The sequence below is a fragment of the Nanorana parkeri genome, unplaced genomic scaffold (genome assembly GCF_000935625.1).
Source record: "Nanorana parkeri isolate BGI_ZX_2015 unplaced genomic scaffold, ASM93562v1 scaffold2662, whole genome shotgun sequence".
NCBI lineage: Eukaryota > Metazoa > Chordata > Amphibia > Anura > Dicroglossidae > Nanorana > Nanorana parkeri.
In genome coordinates this window covers 45,357-62,723 of record NW_017308930.1, presented here as the reverse complement: position 1 = coordinate 62,723, position 17,367 = coordinate 45,357, and the positions used below count along the sequence as shown (strand labels likewise).

Below are 17,367 nucleotides of genomic sequence, written 5' to 3'. Positions count from 1 at the left end.
GAATGAATGGTCTACATCACTTCCTATTCTTTCATGATTGTGGATACAGTTGTTGGAGCAAATTGAACCATGCTTTATTGGAGTTTTTTTGTCTTCCTCTGGATCAACAGTGGGTAATTGTGGGCATAGCGTTCTGTTTAGGTTTTTTTTCATATCTCTGTAGGTTGAACTGTATGGACTTGTATCTTTTTTCAACCTGATATGTAACCTCTGTCATGCGTTGAACCATGACAGTATTCAAGTTTGACAGGGTTTGAACCATGTCTTTTCAAATAACCTATAATAAGGCTAAAGGGCTGAATAGTCCTTACAAATGTTCCACCCTCCTCCGAGAGGCAAAGTTGCTCAAGACTGCTGTTCTCTGTTCTCCTGGTCCAAGAAACCCATTTTTCTATGTCCAAACCACCTCAGCTTCGCTTTAGAGATTTCCTGCATATATTCCTGTCTTCCTCAACCAAGAAGAAAGCTGGAGTCCTCATTGTGGTCTACTCTGCTGTCTCCTTCCAACTGTCTACCTGCATCTCAGACCCCTTGGTTAGATATATAATTCCTGTGTGTACCATAAATAACATGCTTTGTATTATTGTTAATCTATACTGCGTAAAATCCTTCGCCTCACTGCGAAACATCATCAAGGTGTTTTACTTGTTGGAGGGGACTTCAATGCAGTCACTGATCCTCTGATGGACTCAACCACAATGAATAGCCACTCTCATAGCTCACTTGGTAAACTTTTCCACAGCTATGGCCTGCTCGACATATGGAGATGTCAACATGGTAGCGAAAGGGACTACACCTTTTTCTCCCATGCTCATCACTCTTATTCGAGAATATATATGTTTTTAACAGATATCACTTCAAACGTTGATCTCCTCCACTATTGAAACTATCTCTTGGTCTGATCATGCTCCCATAACGATCAGTGTCGAGGACCATCTCCACCCGAGCCCCACTTTTGTTTGGAGACTTAATACCTCCCTCATATCCCGTCTGTAAGTCTCCCAACAGATTTCAGACGCTCAAAAACAGTTTTTCCATCTCAATGATCTTCCCGACACTGATCGGTACACACTATGGAATGCTCATGAAGCATATATCAGAGGTGTTATGATCAAACTGAGTTCCTATTAAAAAAAAACAACACTCTTCCCAAATTGCACAACTACTGCTTTCCATTGCTAACACTGAAGAGCTAAATAAACAATCCCCTTCCCATGTCTTATCCACTACCTTCTTGGAATTGCAACAGAAGCTAAGATTACTCCTCCTCCATAAATATGAGTAATGCATTAAAGCTGATTCATATGCCCTTGACAACAAAGCGGGTTCTTTTCTAAGAGGCTGAAAGCATGTTCGCATAACTCCAGGCTTTCTCACCTCATTGATCCTCCCAAAGGGACCAAAACCACCCACCCCCCTCCTCATCAGATGACTGATATTTCTAGACAATACTACCAGTCTCTGTATAACCTACGGGATGACCCCACTACTCACCAACCCACTGCCACACACATTAACGCATTTATTAGTTCTATCAACCTTCCACATCTTACGATCCGCTCCTGTTTGCGACTCAAGAAATAAACCTAACCATTGATTCTCTCCCTTCACATAAATCTCTGCTGGGACCTGATGGTTATCCTACTGAATACTATAAAAATGTCAAACATGTGTTGGCCCCACACCCCTGTCCTTAGGTACCTTTCCGAAAGAAATGCTTCAACGCATTATAGTAACCATTCCTAAACCAGGCAAAGATCCCTCCTCCCCTAGTAATCACAGACCGATATTGTTACTGAACACCGAGGTCAAAATCTACGCGAAGATACTATCTAATAGACTTCTACACATCCTCCCTTTACTGATAAACCTCCAACCAAGTGGGCTTTGTCCATGGACGTCAGTCCCCGGACGGCACTAGACGCTTATTGAATATTTTAAAACAAGTGGAACTCAACAAGATTCCCTCCCTCTTTCTCTCACTGGATGCCGAAAAAGACAGAATAAATTGGGACTTCCTGAAAGCTGTATTACGGAAGTTTGGGTTTGTAGGCCCCATATTGAACGTTATCTTGGCTTTATACTCCACACCTAATGCAAAAGTACTTACCTCAGGTCTCCTCTCCAATGAACTTCTAATCACCAACGACACTTGCCAAGGTTGCCCCCTTTCACCCATCATATTTGTTCTAGCAATGGAACCACTCACGACTCTTATCCGTTCACATCCCCACATTCATGGAACTAGAGTGGCCACAACCAACAAAATAGGCCTATTTGCTGACAATGCAGTCCTTATTAATTTTATTTTTCACTTGAATATAAATAGCAAGATGACACAGTAAGAACATTGTAAACAAATAAATCTGCGCTTCTGGAAAAATAAAATTTAGTAATAAATTAAATTAATTAAATTAATAAAGTAAGAATAAATGTGAATAAATGTGAATAGTTATACCCCAAGCTGCTCTGAAAAAGGTGGAACAGTAAGAACATTGCTCACTACCAAGCGCAACATAATTGCTCACATTGATCACGGTTATACACATTGTTGCAGCTGGTGTTTTCACATGGTTTTTCCAGCGCAACTAAATTGGTCAAAGTAATGCAGTCCTTATTCTCTCTCGCCCACTATCATCCCTTCCTGCTGTACAACAACTCCTAGACCAATATGGAAAAGTCTCCTACTACAAGGTAAACAACGCGAAATCCCACCTTCTAGGCCTCAATATTTCCACTGGGAACTCCACGCTCTGCTACAAGTAAACCTCTTCCCTAGGTGTCAGCGAAAACAATGATGTATGGCAAGATACCACAGCACACCAACACACAGATCACACTTCCTCTGCCGACTGACTCTCTGCTCAAGACTGGTTAAATATAATTTCTCCCTGTAGATTACTCAGGCATGTTCCGAAGGGAATAAGGGAAAAAACAGACCATCATGGTGCATTACGTAAGATAAAACAATTTATTAGAATAAAAATGCACTTACAAGAAGGATGTAAAAATCACAGCTTGAAACAGATGGATGAATCCAACGTGAGAGACGGACACACACTCCTCCTTTGACACGTTTCGTCCAAGGACTTTTTCAAAAGGGGCATGCCAAAAAAGTCCTGTGGTATCTTTCCATACATAATTGTTTTCGCTGAACATAAACATCACCTCTCTCTCCATGTCTAGAACTTGCCCTCCTACACATCAACATTGATAATTTCCCAAATGATACTCACAATATTGTTGTACATATTCTCTATGCAGCTAAATTGTTGATTACTCGTAGATAGTTACAACTGACTCCCCCTAACATTACCGACCAGATTTATTTGGTCAATACCCAATACTCCAATACTCCTCTCTTCCTTCCTTTTTCATCCCCCTTCCCTTCCCATCCTTTCTAACCTCCCTATAAATGAAAAAAATTGTACTGAGATATTCTCCACTGCACATCATACTGTATCCTGAATGTTAATTCTGACTGGTTACATGTTTTCCACACCTTTGTGTTGTTTATACTATGTATATTTTTGCTATGTATACACAACTCACCTTCAATAACAAGAACTAATGTAAATAAAATAAAAAATGTCATCACTCTTTTCACATATTTTCTACTCTGCTCGGTACCACCGAGCTATTCACTCACTGCCGTTCGGCCCCTATGAGAATAGGGGCGAACGGCAGCAAGGGAGCTCGAAGAGTTGAAGTCCCTCTGCACTTTGGCTCACCCAAACATGCAGAGCATGTTCGCCTGGCCAAAGACAGCCACACAGATCCGAAGTACGACTAAAATCAGCCGTACTGAGCCGGAGTGAATAGCCGAACCTCGTTCGGCTCTGTTTACTTCGGCTGGGTTATTCACTCGGCAGCCTTCGGCTGCTTTGTGAATAACCCTATTAGTCTTTTAATAGGATAATTTTTTATGGAGTTTTGCTTTTACATTTTTTATTCACCTAATCAAAAATAAAGAAAAAAAATCCTTTATTACCAAACATATTAGAGGTGCACCGAAATGCAAATTTCAAAACTGAAATGAAACCGAAATAAAAAAAGTCAGGCCGAACCGAAAATGTTTTTATTTTAACTTTTTCTAATTTTTTAAAATATTTAGTTTTTATTTGTTTTTTATAAACTTTTACATTTTTTTATATTTATTTTTATTTATAAATTTTTTATTAAATATTTTAATTTTTTACTTTACTTTTAGGGGCTTCGGGGAAATATTAGGGGTCTAAACAGACCCCTGATATTTCTCTTTTAAAATAAAAAAAATTGATTGGGGACACAATCTATTGAGTCCTCAATCTCTTTTTCTGCAGCCCCTGTTATAAATGAACAGGAATCCTCTGAGTGTTCCTGTTCATTTAGAACAGGAGAACAGAGTATGTTTACTATAACCACAATCATGAATGAACAGGAGGTGATGTAGATCACTTCCCATTCATTCATAATTGAGGATATAGTCAACGTACCATGTCCTCAATTATGTACAAATTTTTAGCACATGTTGCAGCCCTATGCCAGAAGGTCTGTATGTTAATTTGCATCAGGAGATAGCAAGAAAATACACATAAGGCATTATGTGCAGTAGTAAACTAGTGTTTGTGAGATTGCTTATACAATCTACTAACTTCCCTAGTCTGGAGTTTTCCATTGTTTACTATATCTTAAAGGAGAACTATGGGGAAAAACACTGACCCCATAGTTCTCCTTAGGGTAACGGGAGGACACAAACTAGCGTCCTCCCGTCCCTCTAAGCTCAGTATACTGCGAGCTGCAGCTCGCGGTACACTGAGACGCCGCACCCGGAGCGGATCCTGACAGCGATGTCGAGATCCGCCCAGCTGCGTGAGTGACAGCTGGCTCTGCCTCTAGATAGGCAGCGCCAGCTGTCACTCACGCAGCTGGGCGGATCTCGACATCGCTGTCAGGATCCGCTCCAGGTGCGGCGTCTCAGTGTACCGCGAGCTGCAGCTCGCAGTATACTGAGCTTAGAGTGACGGGAGGACGCTAGTTTGTGTCCTCCCGTTACCCTAAGGAGAGCTATGGGGAAAAGCCCTGACCCCATAGTTCTCCTTTAACTACAAACCATTATAAAAGAGAATGAATCATTAAGTATACACTGTGTATTCTACTGACTGGATCACACATTCTAGAGGCAGAAAATTATAAATCTGTCTTTACTGTCCAACATCACTATCACCTAGGGCCAAATCTCTGAAGAAGGTATAAAGGATGAATCAGCGGTAAATGTGAAAAAAAATATTTGACAGCAAACTAGAGAAAGTAACACTTTTCAGATCCAAGCACAGCTTCAGGCAAGTCTAACAGATGCTGTAGTAATAAAAACATAATCCCAAAATGGTTTTGTTTAAACAAATAATGAGGGACATGAAACTCATGGGAAAAATATGCAGGCTGTGCAAAGTGTGTCTCATCTTGCAATGCGGGGGGATTCTGCAATGTTTAAAAATCAGTATGTACAATCTTAAGTGTTCTCTTTGTAAAACGTATTCTTCTACAAAGTGTGCTAAATATGTTCTCTGCTTAAATTATAGTATCACTATCATCTGGCTTCACAATGTAGGCAACAGTTTACAAGGGTATATTATTTCATTGTTGTGGAACAGTATTGAAAAAAACATTGTGCAAAGAGCAATCTTGTGACATGTCTGTAAAGGCTCTTATATATCTCGGTCATTATATACTATTAGTATTTAGTAACATTCAGCTGGACTTGTTCTGCAATGTTAAGGATTAGGGATGCACCGATACCGATACTATTATTGATATCGGTGCCGATACCGAGTATTTGGGCGAGTACTCGTACTTGCCCAAATGCCCCGATGCCTAGCACGAGTACTTCCTGCATCAAGAAGCCGGGCAGCGTGTCATTAGACGCTGCCCGGTTTCCTGATTGGCCGGAAAGCGGATCCATGCTCTCTCGTCACTTGTGATGAGAGAACATGGAGCTGACTTCCCGGCCAATCAGGAAGCCGGGCGCCGTGTAATGACGCAGCGCCCGGCATTCTGATTGGCCTGGAATCTGGCTTCATGCTCCCTTGTCATGTGATGACGAGGGAGCATGGAGCCGGCCTCCCGGCCAATCAGAAAGCAGGGTTTGCATCAATACACGGCGCCCCGACTTCCTGATTGGCGGCCAGACGGCTCCGGCTGGGTACCGGAGGAAGGCCGAATTCTGGCTGGAGAGGCCCCGGGGGTGACAGGCTGGACTTACCAAGGTAAGAAGGGACAGACTTTCTTGTTAATCGGGAAGCCGGGTGACGAGTCTTTACACGCTGCCCAGCTTCCAGCTAATCAAGAAGCCAGGTAGCGAGTCATTCCACGCCACCTGGCTTCCTGAATTCGACTTCCGTTACTCGGTAATTGGTATCGGCGAGTACCAAAAAATAATTATCGGTACTCGTATTCGGTACCAAAATACTGGTATCGGTGCATCCTATTAAGGATGTTTCGCTGCTTATCCAGCCTCTTCAGTTCTAATAAGTGTCAGGAACATACTCCAGCATTTATAGCCAACGGATAACTCAGTCACCTTAATCCAGTCAGCATGAAATGTGTCAAGGCAGATGTTTACTGTCCAAGAGGATATGCATATGGGAAGTATGAAAGTTTGTAAAACCCTGTTCTAATTACATATTTAAATCCCATAGTGCCATGCAATCTAGTACAGATACTAGTTCGAGTCACTTGACTGCAGGTCAGAACTCAGAAGTCTTCCTACACCTAAAGGAAACATTTTCACTTCAATATCATCTTTCTCCTACATATAAAATGATTTTAACATAACAAACCTGGATATTTGACAATACATCACTCCTTCTGCCATGTGATTGAACAATTAAACACCTGGCACTGAATTAATTAAAACAGGGTAGTTTCACCAACATCTACACCTCTCATAGTGTTCTTAGACAAGCGACATCTGCATTGACACATTCCATGGTGGTGGATTAAGGTGACAGAGTTACCCATGTGGCTAGTGGCTACGAATGCTGAGGTATGTTCCTGACATTGATTAGAACTGAAGAAGCTGCTTGTAGCATTCCTGCTGAGTCCTGACACATTTGAATGGATGCACAATGCAGGGACTATTGCTTTCTTTGGAGATAGTGGAAAGATCGCAGACATTTATTAACACATTAAAAAAATTAGTACATATTACTGATCATAAATATTGGTAATGTTTTGAAACTGGTTGCATCATCTGCTTCCTTGAATGTAATGTTACAGACCTAATCATCACACATGGGGGAACTGATGGAAAAGATCTGATAAGATCAAAGCAACCTTACAAATCCAATTATTTCAAACAATCCCATTCTTAAGCCCACTGTGTCTGTTACCACAATATATAGATATACAAAAACGTTTTTCTGGAATAACCACAAGAAGGAGGACACTACACCCCTATATACACAATATATAGATAAAATTCAAAGCAGTGCCCACTCATCAAACATCAGTGGGTCTTATTAACGAAATGTATATTTCAAAAAGTTTTTTAATGAAATATTCAAACACTTATAAATCACAAATCCCCAATAATGGAACAATATCCCAAACAAAGTAACCCAAACCCTAAAACTCATGCATGCATCATCTAAAATCTACCCGATGGGTAAAACAAATGCTTTTCAAACACAGTGACCATAAAAGTCCTTGTCGCAACCCCTTTCTAATGATGCCTGATAATATTGCAGACGTGGCCCCTCGTTCACTCATACCATGCCACATATGTAAGTATGCTGTATTAGTGGTAGTTCAGGCAATGTGTGTCCGTTCCAAATTCAAAATACTTGGAGAATAAATGGCGGTGACTAAAATTCCACCCATATCACTTGTCCTTCGAGCATCATCGGAGACAGCAACAGTAAAATTTATATATCCAAAATATGAGCACGAAAAAAGTAAATTTCTACTTTTTCTGAAAATAATATTTGGTAAAGTCACTGAGGATTGCTGTCCTTGGGACCCCCAACGATAACATGAGGCATATAACAGATGTATCACTCAAACGTCTACAGCCATGCATCCTGGGGTATTACTATATACAGTCCAGGCCAAACGTTTAATTTTCAGTGTTTTAAGATCTTCTTGTCAGATGCTACTATAGTATACTGAAGTATAATTACAAGCATTTCATAAATGTCAAAGGCTTGTATTGACAATTACATTAAGTTTGTGCAAAGAGTCAATATTTGTAGTGTTGCCCCTTCTTATTCAAGACCTCTGCAATTTGTCCTGGCATGCTGTCAATCAACTTTTGGGACACATTCTGACTGATGGCAGCCCATTCTTGCATAATCAATGCTTGGAGTTTGTCAGAATTTGTGGGGTTTTTTTGTTTACCCGCCTCTTGAGGATTGACCACGAGTTCTCAATGGGATTAAGGTCTGGGGAGTTTCCTGGCCATGGACCCAAAATGTTTATGTTTTGTTCCCCAAGCCACTTAGTTCACTTATGGCAAGGTGCTCCATCATGCTGAAAAAGGCAGTGTTCATCACCAAACTGTTCTTGAATGGTTGGGAGAAGTTGCTCTTGGAGGATGTTTTTGTACCATTCTTTATTCATGACTGTGTTCTGAGGCAAAATTGTGAGCCCACTCGCTTGGCTGAGAAGCAACCCCACACATAAATGGTCTCAGGATGCTTTACTGTTGGCATGACACAGGACTGATGGTAGCGCTTACCTTTTCTTCTCCGGACAAGGTATTTTCCGGATGCTGCAAACAATCGGAAAGGGGATTCATCAGAGAAAATGACTTTACCCCAGTAGTCCAATCCCTTTACCTTTTGCAGAATATCGGTCTGTCCCTGATGTTTTTCCTGGAGAGAAGTGGCTCCTTTGCTGCCCTTCTCGACACCAGGCCATCCTCCAAAATTCTCTGCCTCACTGTGCGTGCAGATGCACTCACACCTGCCGGCTGCCATTCCTGAGCAAGCTCTGCACTGGTGGTGCCCCGATCACACACCTGAATTAACTTTAGGAGATGGTCCTGGAGTTTGCTGGACTTTTTTTGTGTATGGAAGGCGTGCGACCGTTTCTACTGTATGGTCGCACGTCTTTTGTCTAACGAGCATGTTGGAAAACCAGCCGAAAGTCGTAAGATTTTCGGCAGGTTTGTGGCGTGCTCTTAAGACAAATGCTGCACGGGCCGGTGTGCGCAAGCGCACACTGCCCGCTTAGCATTGCAGTCATCGGAAGCCCTCCCCTCAGCGGGGCGGGCTTGCGATGATCGCAAGTACGATCTGCCTGTCCAAGATGCGCAGATCGTACAAGCTTTTAATTAGCTTACAACCATCGCAAGACAAAAGTCTTGCGATGGTTGTAAAGTGTATGGCCAACTTAACTCAATCAGCATGACAGAGTGGTCTCCAGCCTTGTCCTCAACACTGACACCTGTGTTAATGAGAGAATCACTGACATGTCAGCCGGTCCTTTTGTGGCAGGGCTCAAAACATTTTTCGGGTGATTAGGTTCATTTTCATGGCAAAGAGGGACTTTGAAATTGATTGCAATTGATCTGATCACTCTTCATAACATTCTGGAGTATATGCAGATTGCCATCATACAAACTGAAGCAGCAGATGTTGTGAAATTCAATATTTGTGCCATTCTCAAAACTTTTGGCCAGGACTGTACAATACCCTGTTGCACAGAGCTGTCATCCAAGTCAATCCAAATAAGACATAATCAAAGCAAACAGTACTAAACGCCTTTCAATTTTTGTACTCTGTAGCTAGTTCATCAAATGGGTTTGTCACACATTTCATGACACCCGGTTCATCATCTAAATAAATAATCATCAGGTACTGTGTGTGCACGTCTTACCCTTAAATGCCCATATCTAGTTGCCAGAGTTATATAGTTATCACCCTTCAATGCGGGTAAAACCTCCAGGGCAAGGAATATTCACTCCTACCGGCTCTCCAGGGCAAATTTCTCCAGTGTGGCGTTAGGCGTACATAGACATGCAGAACCCACTCGGGTAGCAGCTGCCATGTCATCTTGCTAACGAGTTTCGTCCATATCGAACTTTATCAGAGTTCACATGGATAGCGTTTCAAACATTCCTACCTGAATTCCCGTTCCCTTTTAAATAATACAATTCCTAGAGTCTGCATGGTGGGAATGGCTGGTTTCCGTAAGTGGCTCCTCTTTCCATTTCCTGTAAATGGAACACAGCCGGTGTTCTGTCGAAATGGCCATCTCGTTTAAATCTCCAATTACGTTACTTCTGATGACATGCCAGCAGGAGATTTTGACGAGACAGCGGAGGAGCTCTGTACGGCTGCATTTTCACAATATTTGTCAACTTGACGAGTGTGATTGTTGGGATGTTGTGTGCCCATGATTATTTGTTCCGGCTGTTAAATGTCCCTTTCATGCAAGACGGACCCTACTAATGAATCCCGTCAGGGAGTTACACAAAACAGAGACCAGTCATTTCCCATCCAGCTTTACATCCAAAATAACACCAAATGTAGCACAACAAAAAGGAACCCCTCAATTCAAAAATACATCAACTAAACATCCCAAAATCAAAGTATATATTTCTTATGTATTATTATAACACCATTTATCTAGATAAGGCCTGTGCCTCCTTTTCTTTACCCTTTGTTTCTTTTTTTACCACTTCTCTGCCACAAGTTTAGCATAATTTTTCACAGAGAAGATTAACAATATCTGACATGAAATTGCGTCTCTTACTCCCTCCCTTACCCAACCTCTTCCTCTTCACTCAGTGCCTTCTCCCAAGTTTGGCATCTTTCCCTCTTCCTTCAAACATGCCTACATCACACCCATGCTAAAAAAAAAAGAATCTATTGACTCTGAAGCTTTATCTAGCTATTGCCCCATCTCACTTCTTCCTTTTGCCTCCAAACTCCTTGAAAGACTGGTATATACCCGACTCACAGACTACCTGAACTCCAACTCCCTCACTCTACAATCTGGTTTTCGCCCCCAACACTCCACAGAGACTGCCTTGACCAAAGTGACTAACGACCTAGAGACAGCCAAATCTAAAGGACATTATTCACTTCTTATTCTTTTTGACCTTTCTGCTACTTTTAACACTGTTGACCACCCGCTGCTCCTACTCAACCTCTGCAACCTTGGCATCAATGACACTGTTCTCGCCTGGTTCTCTACTATCTATCTGACCATTCCTTCAGCATTAACTTCTCTGGCTCCACCTCCCCCTCTGTACTGTCTCTCTGTACAAGGTTCTGTACTGGGTCCTCTTTTATGCCTCTCTACACTGCCTCTCTTGGTAGCCTTATCTGATCATACGGCTTTCATAACCACCTCTATGCTGATGATACTTAGATCTACCTCTCCTCACCGGATCTGTTGGCTCATGTAACTAACTGATTGCCTATCCGCTGTTTCAAAATGGATGACTGCCGCTTCCTCAAACTGAACCTCTCTAAGACCGAACTCCTCATGTTTCCTTCCTCTAAGCTTACCCCATGCCCATCTCTCTTCAGGCTGATGGAGCTACCATTTCCTCTACTCCACAGGCACGCTGCCTTGGTGTGCTTTTTTGACTCTGACCTCTCCTTTACCCCTCCACATTCACTCTACCACTAAATTGTGCTGTTTTCACATGAAAAACATCTCTGGAATTCGACCTTTTCTCACTGGAGGATGCCACCAAAATGCCCATCCATGAACCACTCATTTCCAAACTTGACTACTGCAACCTTCTTCTCATTGGCCTGAAATGTGCCCAGATTGCCCCCCTTCAATCCATGAAGAATGCTTCAGTAAGACTTATCTACCTTACCTCCTGCTACTTTCACACGTCACCCCTCTGTCAATCTCTGCACTGGCTTCCTGTTTCTTTTAGGATACACTTCAAACTTCTCAGCCATACCTACAAAGCTCTGCATAACCGTGCACCGGCTTACATTTCATCCCTAATTAGAAGATATACTCCAAACCGGTTCCTCCATTCCACTAATGACCTAAAACTATCCTTCTCACTCACCAGCACACCCAACTCTCACTTACAGGACCTCACTAAGAATGCCCCCACCTTATGGAATTCTCACACACCACATCAGGCTCTCTCCATCCTTACAGGGCTTAAAAATCCCTAAAAATCCCTCAAAATGCACTTCTTTAGAGAAGCATATAAGCACTCCTCTTGATTTCTCACCCTATGCAACCTTCCCTTCTGCTCCCATTTCACAGTACTCCCAAATCCCCTCCCATTTTATTTAATATACATCTGTAGTCTCCCCTTCCCCAACTCTGTGCCTTTGGTCTCCTTCCTCTTAGACTGTAAGCTTGTTTGGGCAGGGTCCTCCTCACCTACTTTTTCTGTATGTCAATAATGCTTGTCAGTGTTTCTTACCTGTCTTGTCTAAATGATATGTTGGCGCTATATAAATAATTGTAATTCTCCTATGTCTCATTTTCCTTCCACTATCATACCCTGTTATTTCCTTTCCTTTTACCAAAACATTAAAAAAAAACTCCCAAAAAACACCTAAAGTTTAAAGCTTCATTGATCCCAGGGGGTTAATAGGCTCTGAGGAGATGTATCCATTTACACTCTTTTTGTAAAATGAATTAATTATGTTACAAACTTACCCTTTCCAAATCCTGCCTTAAGTGTGTGAAGAGTTTTAGCCTTCGGTATAATATATCTTGCTCTTGCTGAGCTAAATCATCCACTTCATCTGTTTTGGGAGTTACGAGAGGTTTGTTAAGGTTTGCCTTCCTCTTCAGTTTCCAGTACTGATAAATAAAGTCAATTGTGTTCTTGTTCATATTAAGATTCTCCGCCACCTCGCCTGGCTTAACAAGTTCATAGAAATCCTCCTCCAGCTGCAGTAGCTTTTGTTTCCTCAACATTACCTTTTCTAGGTCCTGCTTGGTTTGGTCAGTATCTGCTTGGGAGACAGATGATGAAGGTCTTTGGCTGCATTGATCCTCTGGTTTGGTGGCTCCACTGCTGTGCCCAAGACAGAAGGATTTAAATTTTACCTCATCGTTTTCCACCAAGGTAGTGTGCATTTCCAAGTTGTGGTCAAAGGCGCAAGTAACATGGAAAGCAGTGACACAGGATGGCATAGAGCACTACAAATAAAACACAAACACAATATCAGTAGGACAAAATAGCGTAAAACGTTGAGCCATTAGCTAAGCTAATATTCTACCTAAGGGGAAAAAAAAATAAACAAATAGTATAGGCTTTAAGACCACTACACAAGGAACAATTAGACTGTATGTCATTAAGTCTTCTACACACAAACATATAAGGATACATTCATGTTACATTCAGTACCATCTTGCATCATTACATCTAATAATCCCAAAACAACCAGTTTGTGGGACTCAACAATCGTACAACCATATACCTATGAATTCTCTACAAATTAAATGTGGCTACTGTACATGATCTAATGCACAAACATTATAATTTATTACAAAAACATATAATGGTCATAGAAAAAGAAAACACACACTTAAAAAAACATGGTAATGAATACAAATCCTCATAAATCGTGTCCCCTGTTTTATATTGTCACATAGTCTGGTTATAATCAGTTTCCAAAGTGTACTTTAGGGAGGAGGAAAAGAAAAAAACTGTAATTTCACAGAATTCATATATATCTCACACATGTTAGATGACTCTCCAATGGCTCATATATATTATAATGACAACAGCATATTTCCCAGAACAAGGATATCAGGGAGGAGGGATAGGTATTGCCTTAGACCAGGGGTGCCCATTAGGTGAATCGCGATCTACCAATGATCGCGTAGCAATCACTGGTAGATCGCGATGTCCTGTCTTCTCTGGATCCCCGCTGCTCTCCCCCATCTGTATGCAGCGGTGATCCAAGAAAAAGTGAAGCTGCAGTTGGTGGCTCGGGGGGTGGAGGAGGGAGCCGCTATCACAGCAGCACGCCAAGCGGTGAGGAGAGAGAGAGCCGCTCGGCCTGTATCTGACAGCCGGCGGCTCCCTCTCTCATCACCACACATGCTGCTGTTACAGCGGCTTCGTACCCCCCCGCGGCTGAAGTGCTTCCTTCACTTCTCCTTGGATCTCCCGCTGCCTCTGCCCGGGAGAGCAGGGGGGGATCCCGAGGAGAAGTTACAGCCCCCTCTGTGCGTGGCAGAGCGGCAGAGGATCAGTACATATCAGCGATATGTACCAATCCTCTGTGCAGGATGATCAGCTGATCAGCGATCAGCTGATCACTCCAGTGTTTGTAAATAACTGGGGACACATAGTACTATGTGTCCCCAGTTATGAATGAACAGGATGTGATTTACATCACTTCCTGTTCATTCATGAGTTTCTCAATGGGGAAAAGCACTCTGTACAGAGGCTCCTCCCCATCCAGAAACTGGTGATAGTAAATATTTTCTGAATGAATGGGAAGCCTCTGTGCTTTCCATTCATTTAGAACAGAGGCAACAGAAAAAGAGATTGATGACTTTTTGTCCTTAATTTATTTTTCTATTTTACAAGGGAAATATCAGGGGGCTGTTTAGACCCCTAATATTTCCCTGAAGCCCCCCAACAGTAAAAAAAAAACAATTAAAATTATGTTTTTTTTTTATTAAATAAGTAAAATAAAAAATAGTAAAAAATAAAATAAAAAATCCTGGGGGCAGGGCACCTTTTCTTTCTTGACATGTCACAAAAGGAGCTGGCTACGGCTATGCTCCGGCGGTGCGTGTGCGGATCCTGGCTGAATGTGTCAGACGCTGCAGATGGAAAGGGGCGAGACACCTCTCCCCGTGTGCAACCTCAGCAACACGAGCATCGCGGGAGGATAGGACGCCGGCACCTCTACATAGCACTGGAATGCAAGCCGCTCGACTCCCTGCGTTCAGAGGCGGGAGGGAGCGTGGGGTTGCACCGCAGCCATGTCCCCCGCCCACAGTTCGATCGCCCGCACTCAGAACGCAGGCACATTAGTGCCTGCATTCCGGTCCAGTGTGATCTGCACAAAATAGTGCTTGCAGCATTTTTGCGGATTGCACTGGACCTGAACGCAGACACTAATGTGCCTGTGTTCCGTGTGCAGGCGATCGCACTGTGGGCGAGGGGCCTGGCTGCGGTGCTATTGACTTCGATGCACCGCCACGCCCCCTCCCGCCCCTGAATGCAGGTGTTTTGTCGTTGGTAGATCTCATTGAGCTTGTCATTTGAAAAGTAGATCTCCAGACGAAAAATTGTGGGCGCCCCTGCCTTAGACCTTAGTGATATCTCATTCGCACACCATACCAATAAACTCCAGGATTCAATGAGTGCTGGAACAACTGGTGGATGGTGCCACAGTATTCAGTTTAGGCCCCATTCACAGGATTGCTGCGCGATTTCCGCCGCGATATCGCGCATTTTTGCTGCACGATATCGCGAGAAGTTGCCGGCCAATGATTTTCAATGGAGCTGTCTTCATGTACAGCTCCATGTCGCCCGTCCCGGTCGCAAGTCGCTTCTACAGGACCATTTTTTCTGCGGATTTTGCGCAATTTTCCCATTTTTTTTAATGCAGCCTGCCGGTGAAGGTCGCGCTACTGTCGCTGGATCGTCACTGGAACATCGCCCCAAAAGTCGTGCTATCCCGGCCGCGCGGATCTGCTCCAAAAGGTATGTCGCTTAGTGTGAATGGGGCCTCAGAGGATAACTGGTCTGCACACCATTCAGCTTTAGACATAACATAAAACATGCAATTTTTTCCTCACTTCTCGATCATTTTCCTGCAGGGAGCCGTGACTGTCACTCACGACTCCCTGCAGGGATTCCCCCCCTCCACGCTCCGATCCTCCAACAGGACTGGTGGAACGGACGGGGGAGGGGACAGGTATAGCTGGCTCTGCCTCACGCAGTTGGGTGGATCTCGACAGGAATGTACTCATGATATACTGAGCTTTGGGTCATCGGAGGACGCTAGTATATGTCCTCCCGTGACCCTTAGGAGAACTATGGGGGAAAACACTTACCCCATAGTTCTCCTTTAATTGTTGTTAAGCAGTCAGGCAGTCATTGTAGTAGAACATGTACCCTGACTCTAATAGTAATCTATAAACCTCTACATTTAATACAATAACAAAATAAAAGCACACATGTAAAAATGTGAATGCCACATAAAAATTTGGTTAGGTTAGAATTACATCAGCTAAGAATGGGAAATGAAAGGAAATCACGTTGTACACCACACCCTTTAAAACCACACAAAAAACAAAATCAGAAAATGTTCAGACTGCCCTAAAAGATCAGAGAATTCAACACAAGGGCTGATTTTTCTATGATTTGATTATTAGCATTTTAGAAGATCTGTGGACACCTTATTTTATCCAATTTGCAGCAGGGAATCGTATTTGCCTGTGTCCTTATGTTACAAAGCATAATGGACAAATGGGAACCCCCAATGTAAAGGGGCACTCAAAAGGGCACAACCAATGAAGGGTGCACTTCGATGGGTCAGAGTGCCCTCTTACACCAATTGCGAAAGGAAGGGGCAGTCTGATGGGGACAGTCAGTGTAAGGGGGAACTCTGATAAGGAAAACTAATTATTAATTGTCCTCATCAGAGTGCCCCCTTACATTAGCAGAACCCAGCAGAGTGACCCCTTACATTAATAATGAAAGAAAGGGGCACTCTGTTGGGGAACACTAATGCAAGGGGCACTCTGTTGGGGAACACTAACGTAAAGGGGCACTCTGATGGAGAAAACTAATGTAAGGGGACGTTCTGAAGGCAAACACTAATGTAAGGGGGTGCTCTGACGGCAAACAATAATGTAAAGGGGTGCTGTGATGGCATACACTATTTAAGTTGCACTCTGATGGGGAACCATAAATTACAAAGACTAATGTAAGGAGGGGCTCTTATGGGGACAGTACTATAAGGGGGTATTAGGGGACATGAGAATCAGACCTCTGCTTGAAGAAAATTTTACTCACTGGACCTCCTTTAATTTTGATTCAATACCCTTAGAGCAGGGGTCTCAAAGTACCGACCCGCTGGCCAACTCCGGCCCGTGAGCTGGTACTATGTGGCCCGTAGCACGGACCGCATGCCTTACTTGCGGTAGCAGCTACACGGTCTGCATTTATGTCGTATTGTCGGATGCAGACCGCAGAGCTGCTCCTGTCAGCTCCGGCCAAAGCTCTGTCAGTTCTGAGCTCCAGCCGAATGATGAATCATTATTAAGGTCTGCACTAGACCTTACTACTCACCACTAGATAACCAGGGAACGATGATGTGCCTCTTCCCTGCAAGGATGCAAGCAGGTGAGGGGGCTGGGAAGGAAAGGAGGGAGGGGGTAAAGTTTATTATGTGTGCTGGGGGCTTGGGAGGGAGG

The 17,367-nt window shown here is 43.1% G+C and overlaps 1 protein-coding gene across 1 annotated transcript in view; it reads right to left on the bottom strand.

Annotated features, from left to right (window-relative positions):
* Positions 1-17,367, bottom strand: part of LOC108802105 (protein Jade-2-like) — a 90,217-nt gene that overhangs the window by 32,307 nt on the left and 40,543 nt on the right. The window contains exon 3 of the mRNA XM_018573992.1: positions 12,631-13,119. Within this exon, the coding sequence (XP_018429494.1) occupies positions 12,631-13,119 (489 nt within the window). The remainder of the gene's footprint in view (positions 1-12,630; positions 13,120-17,367) is intronic.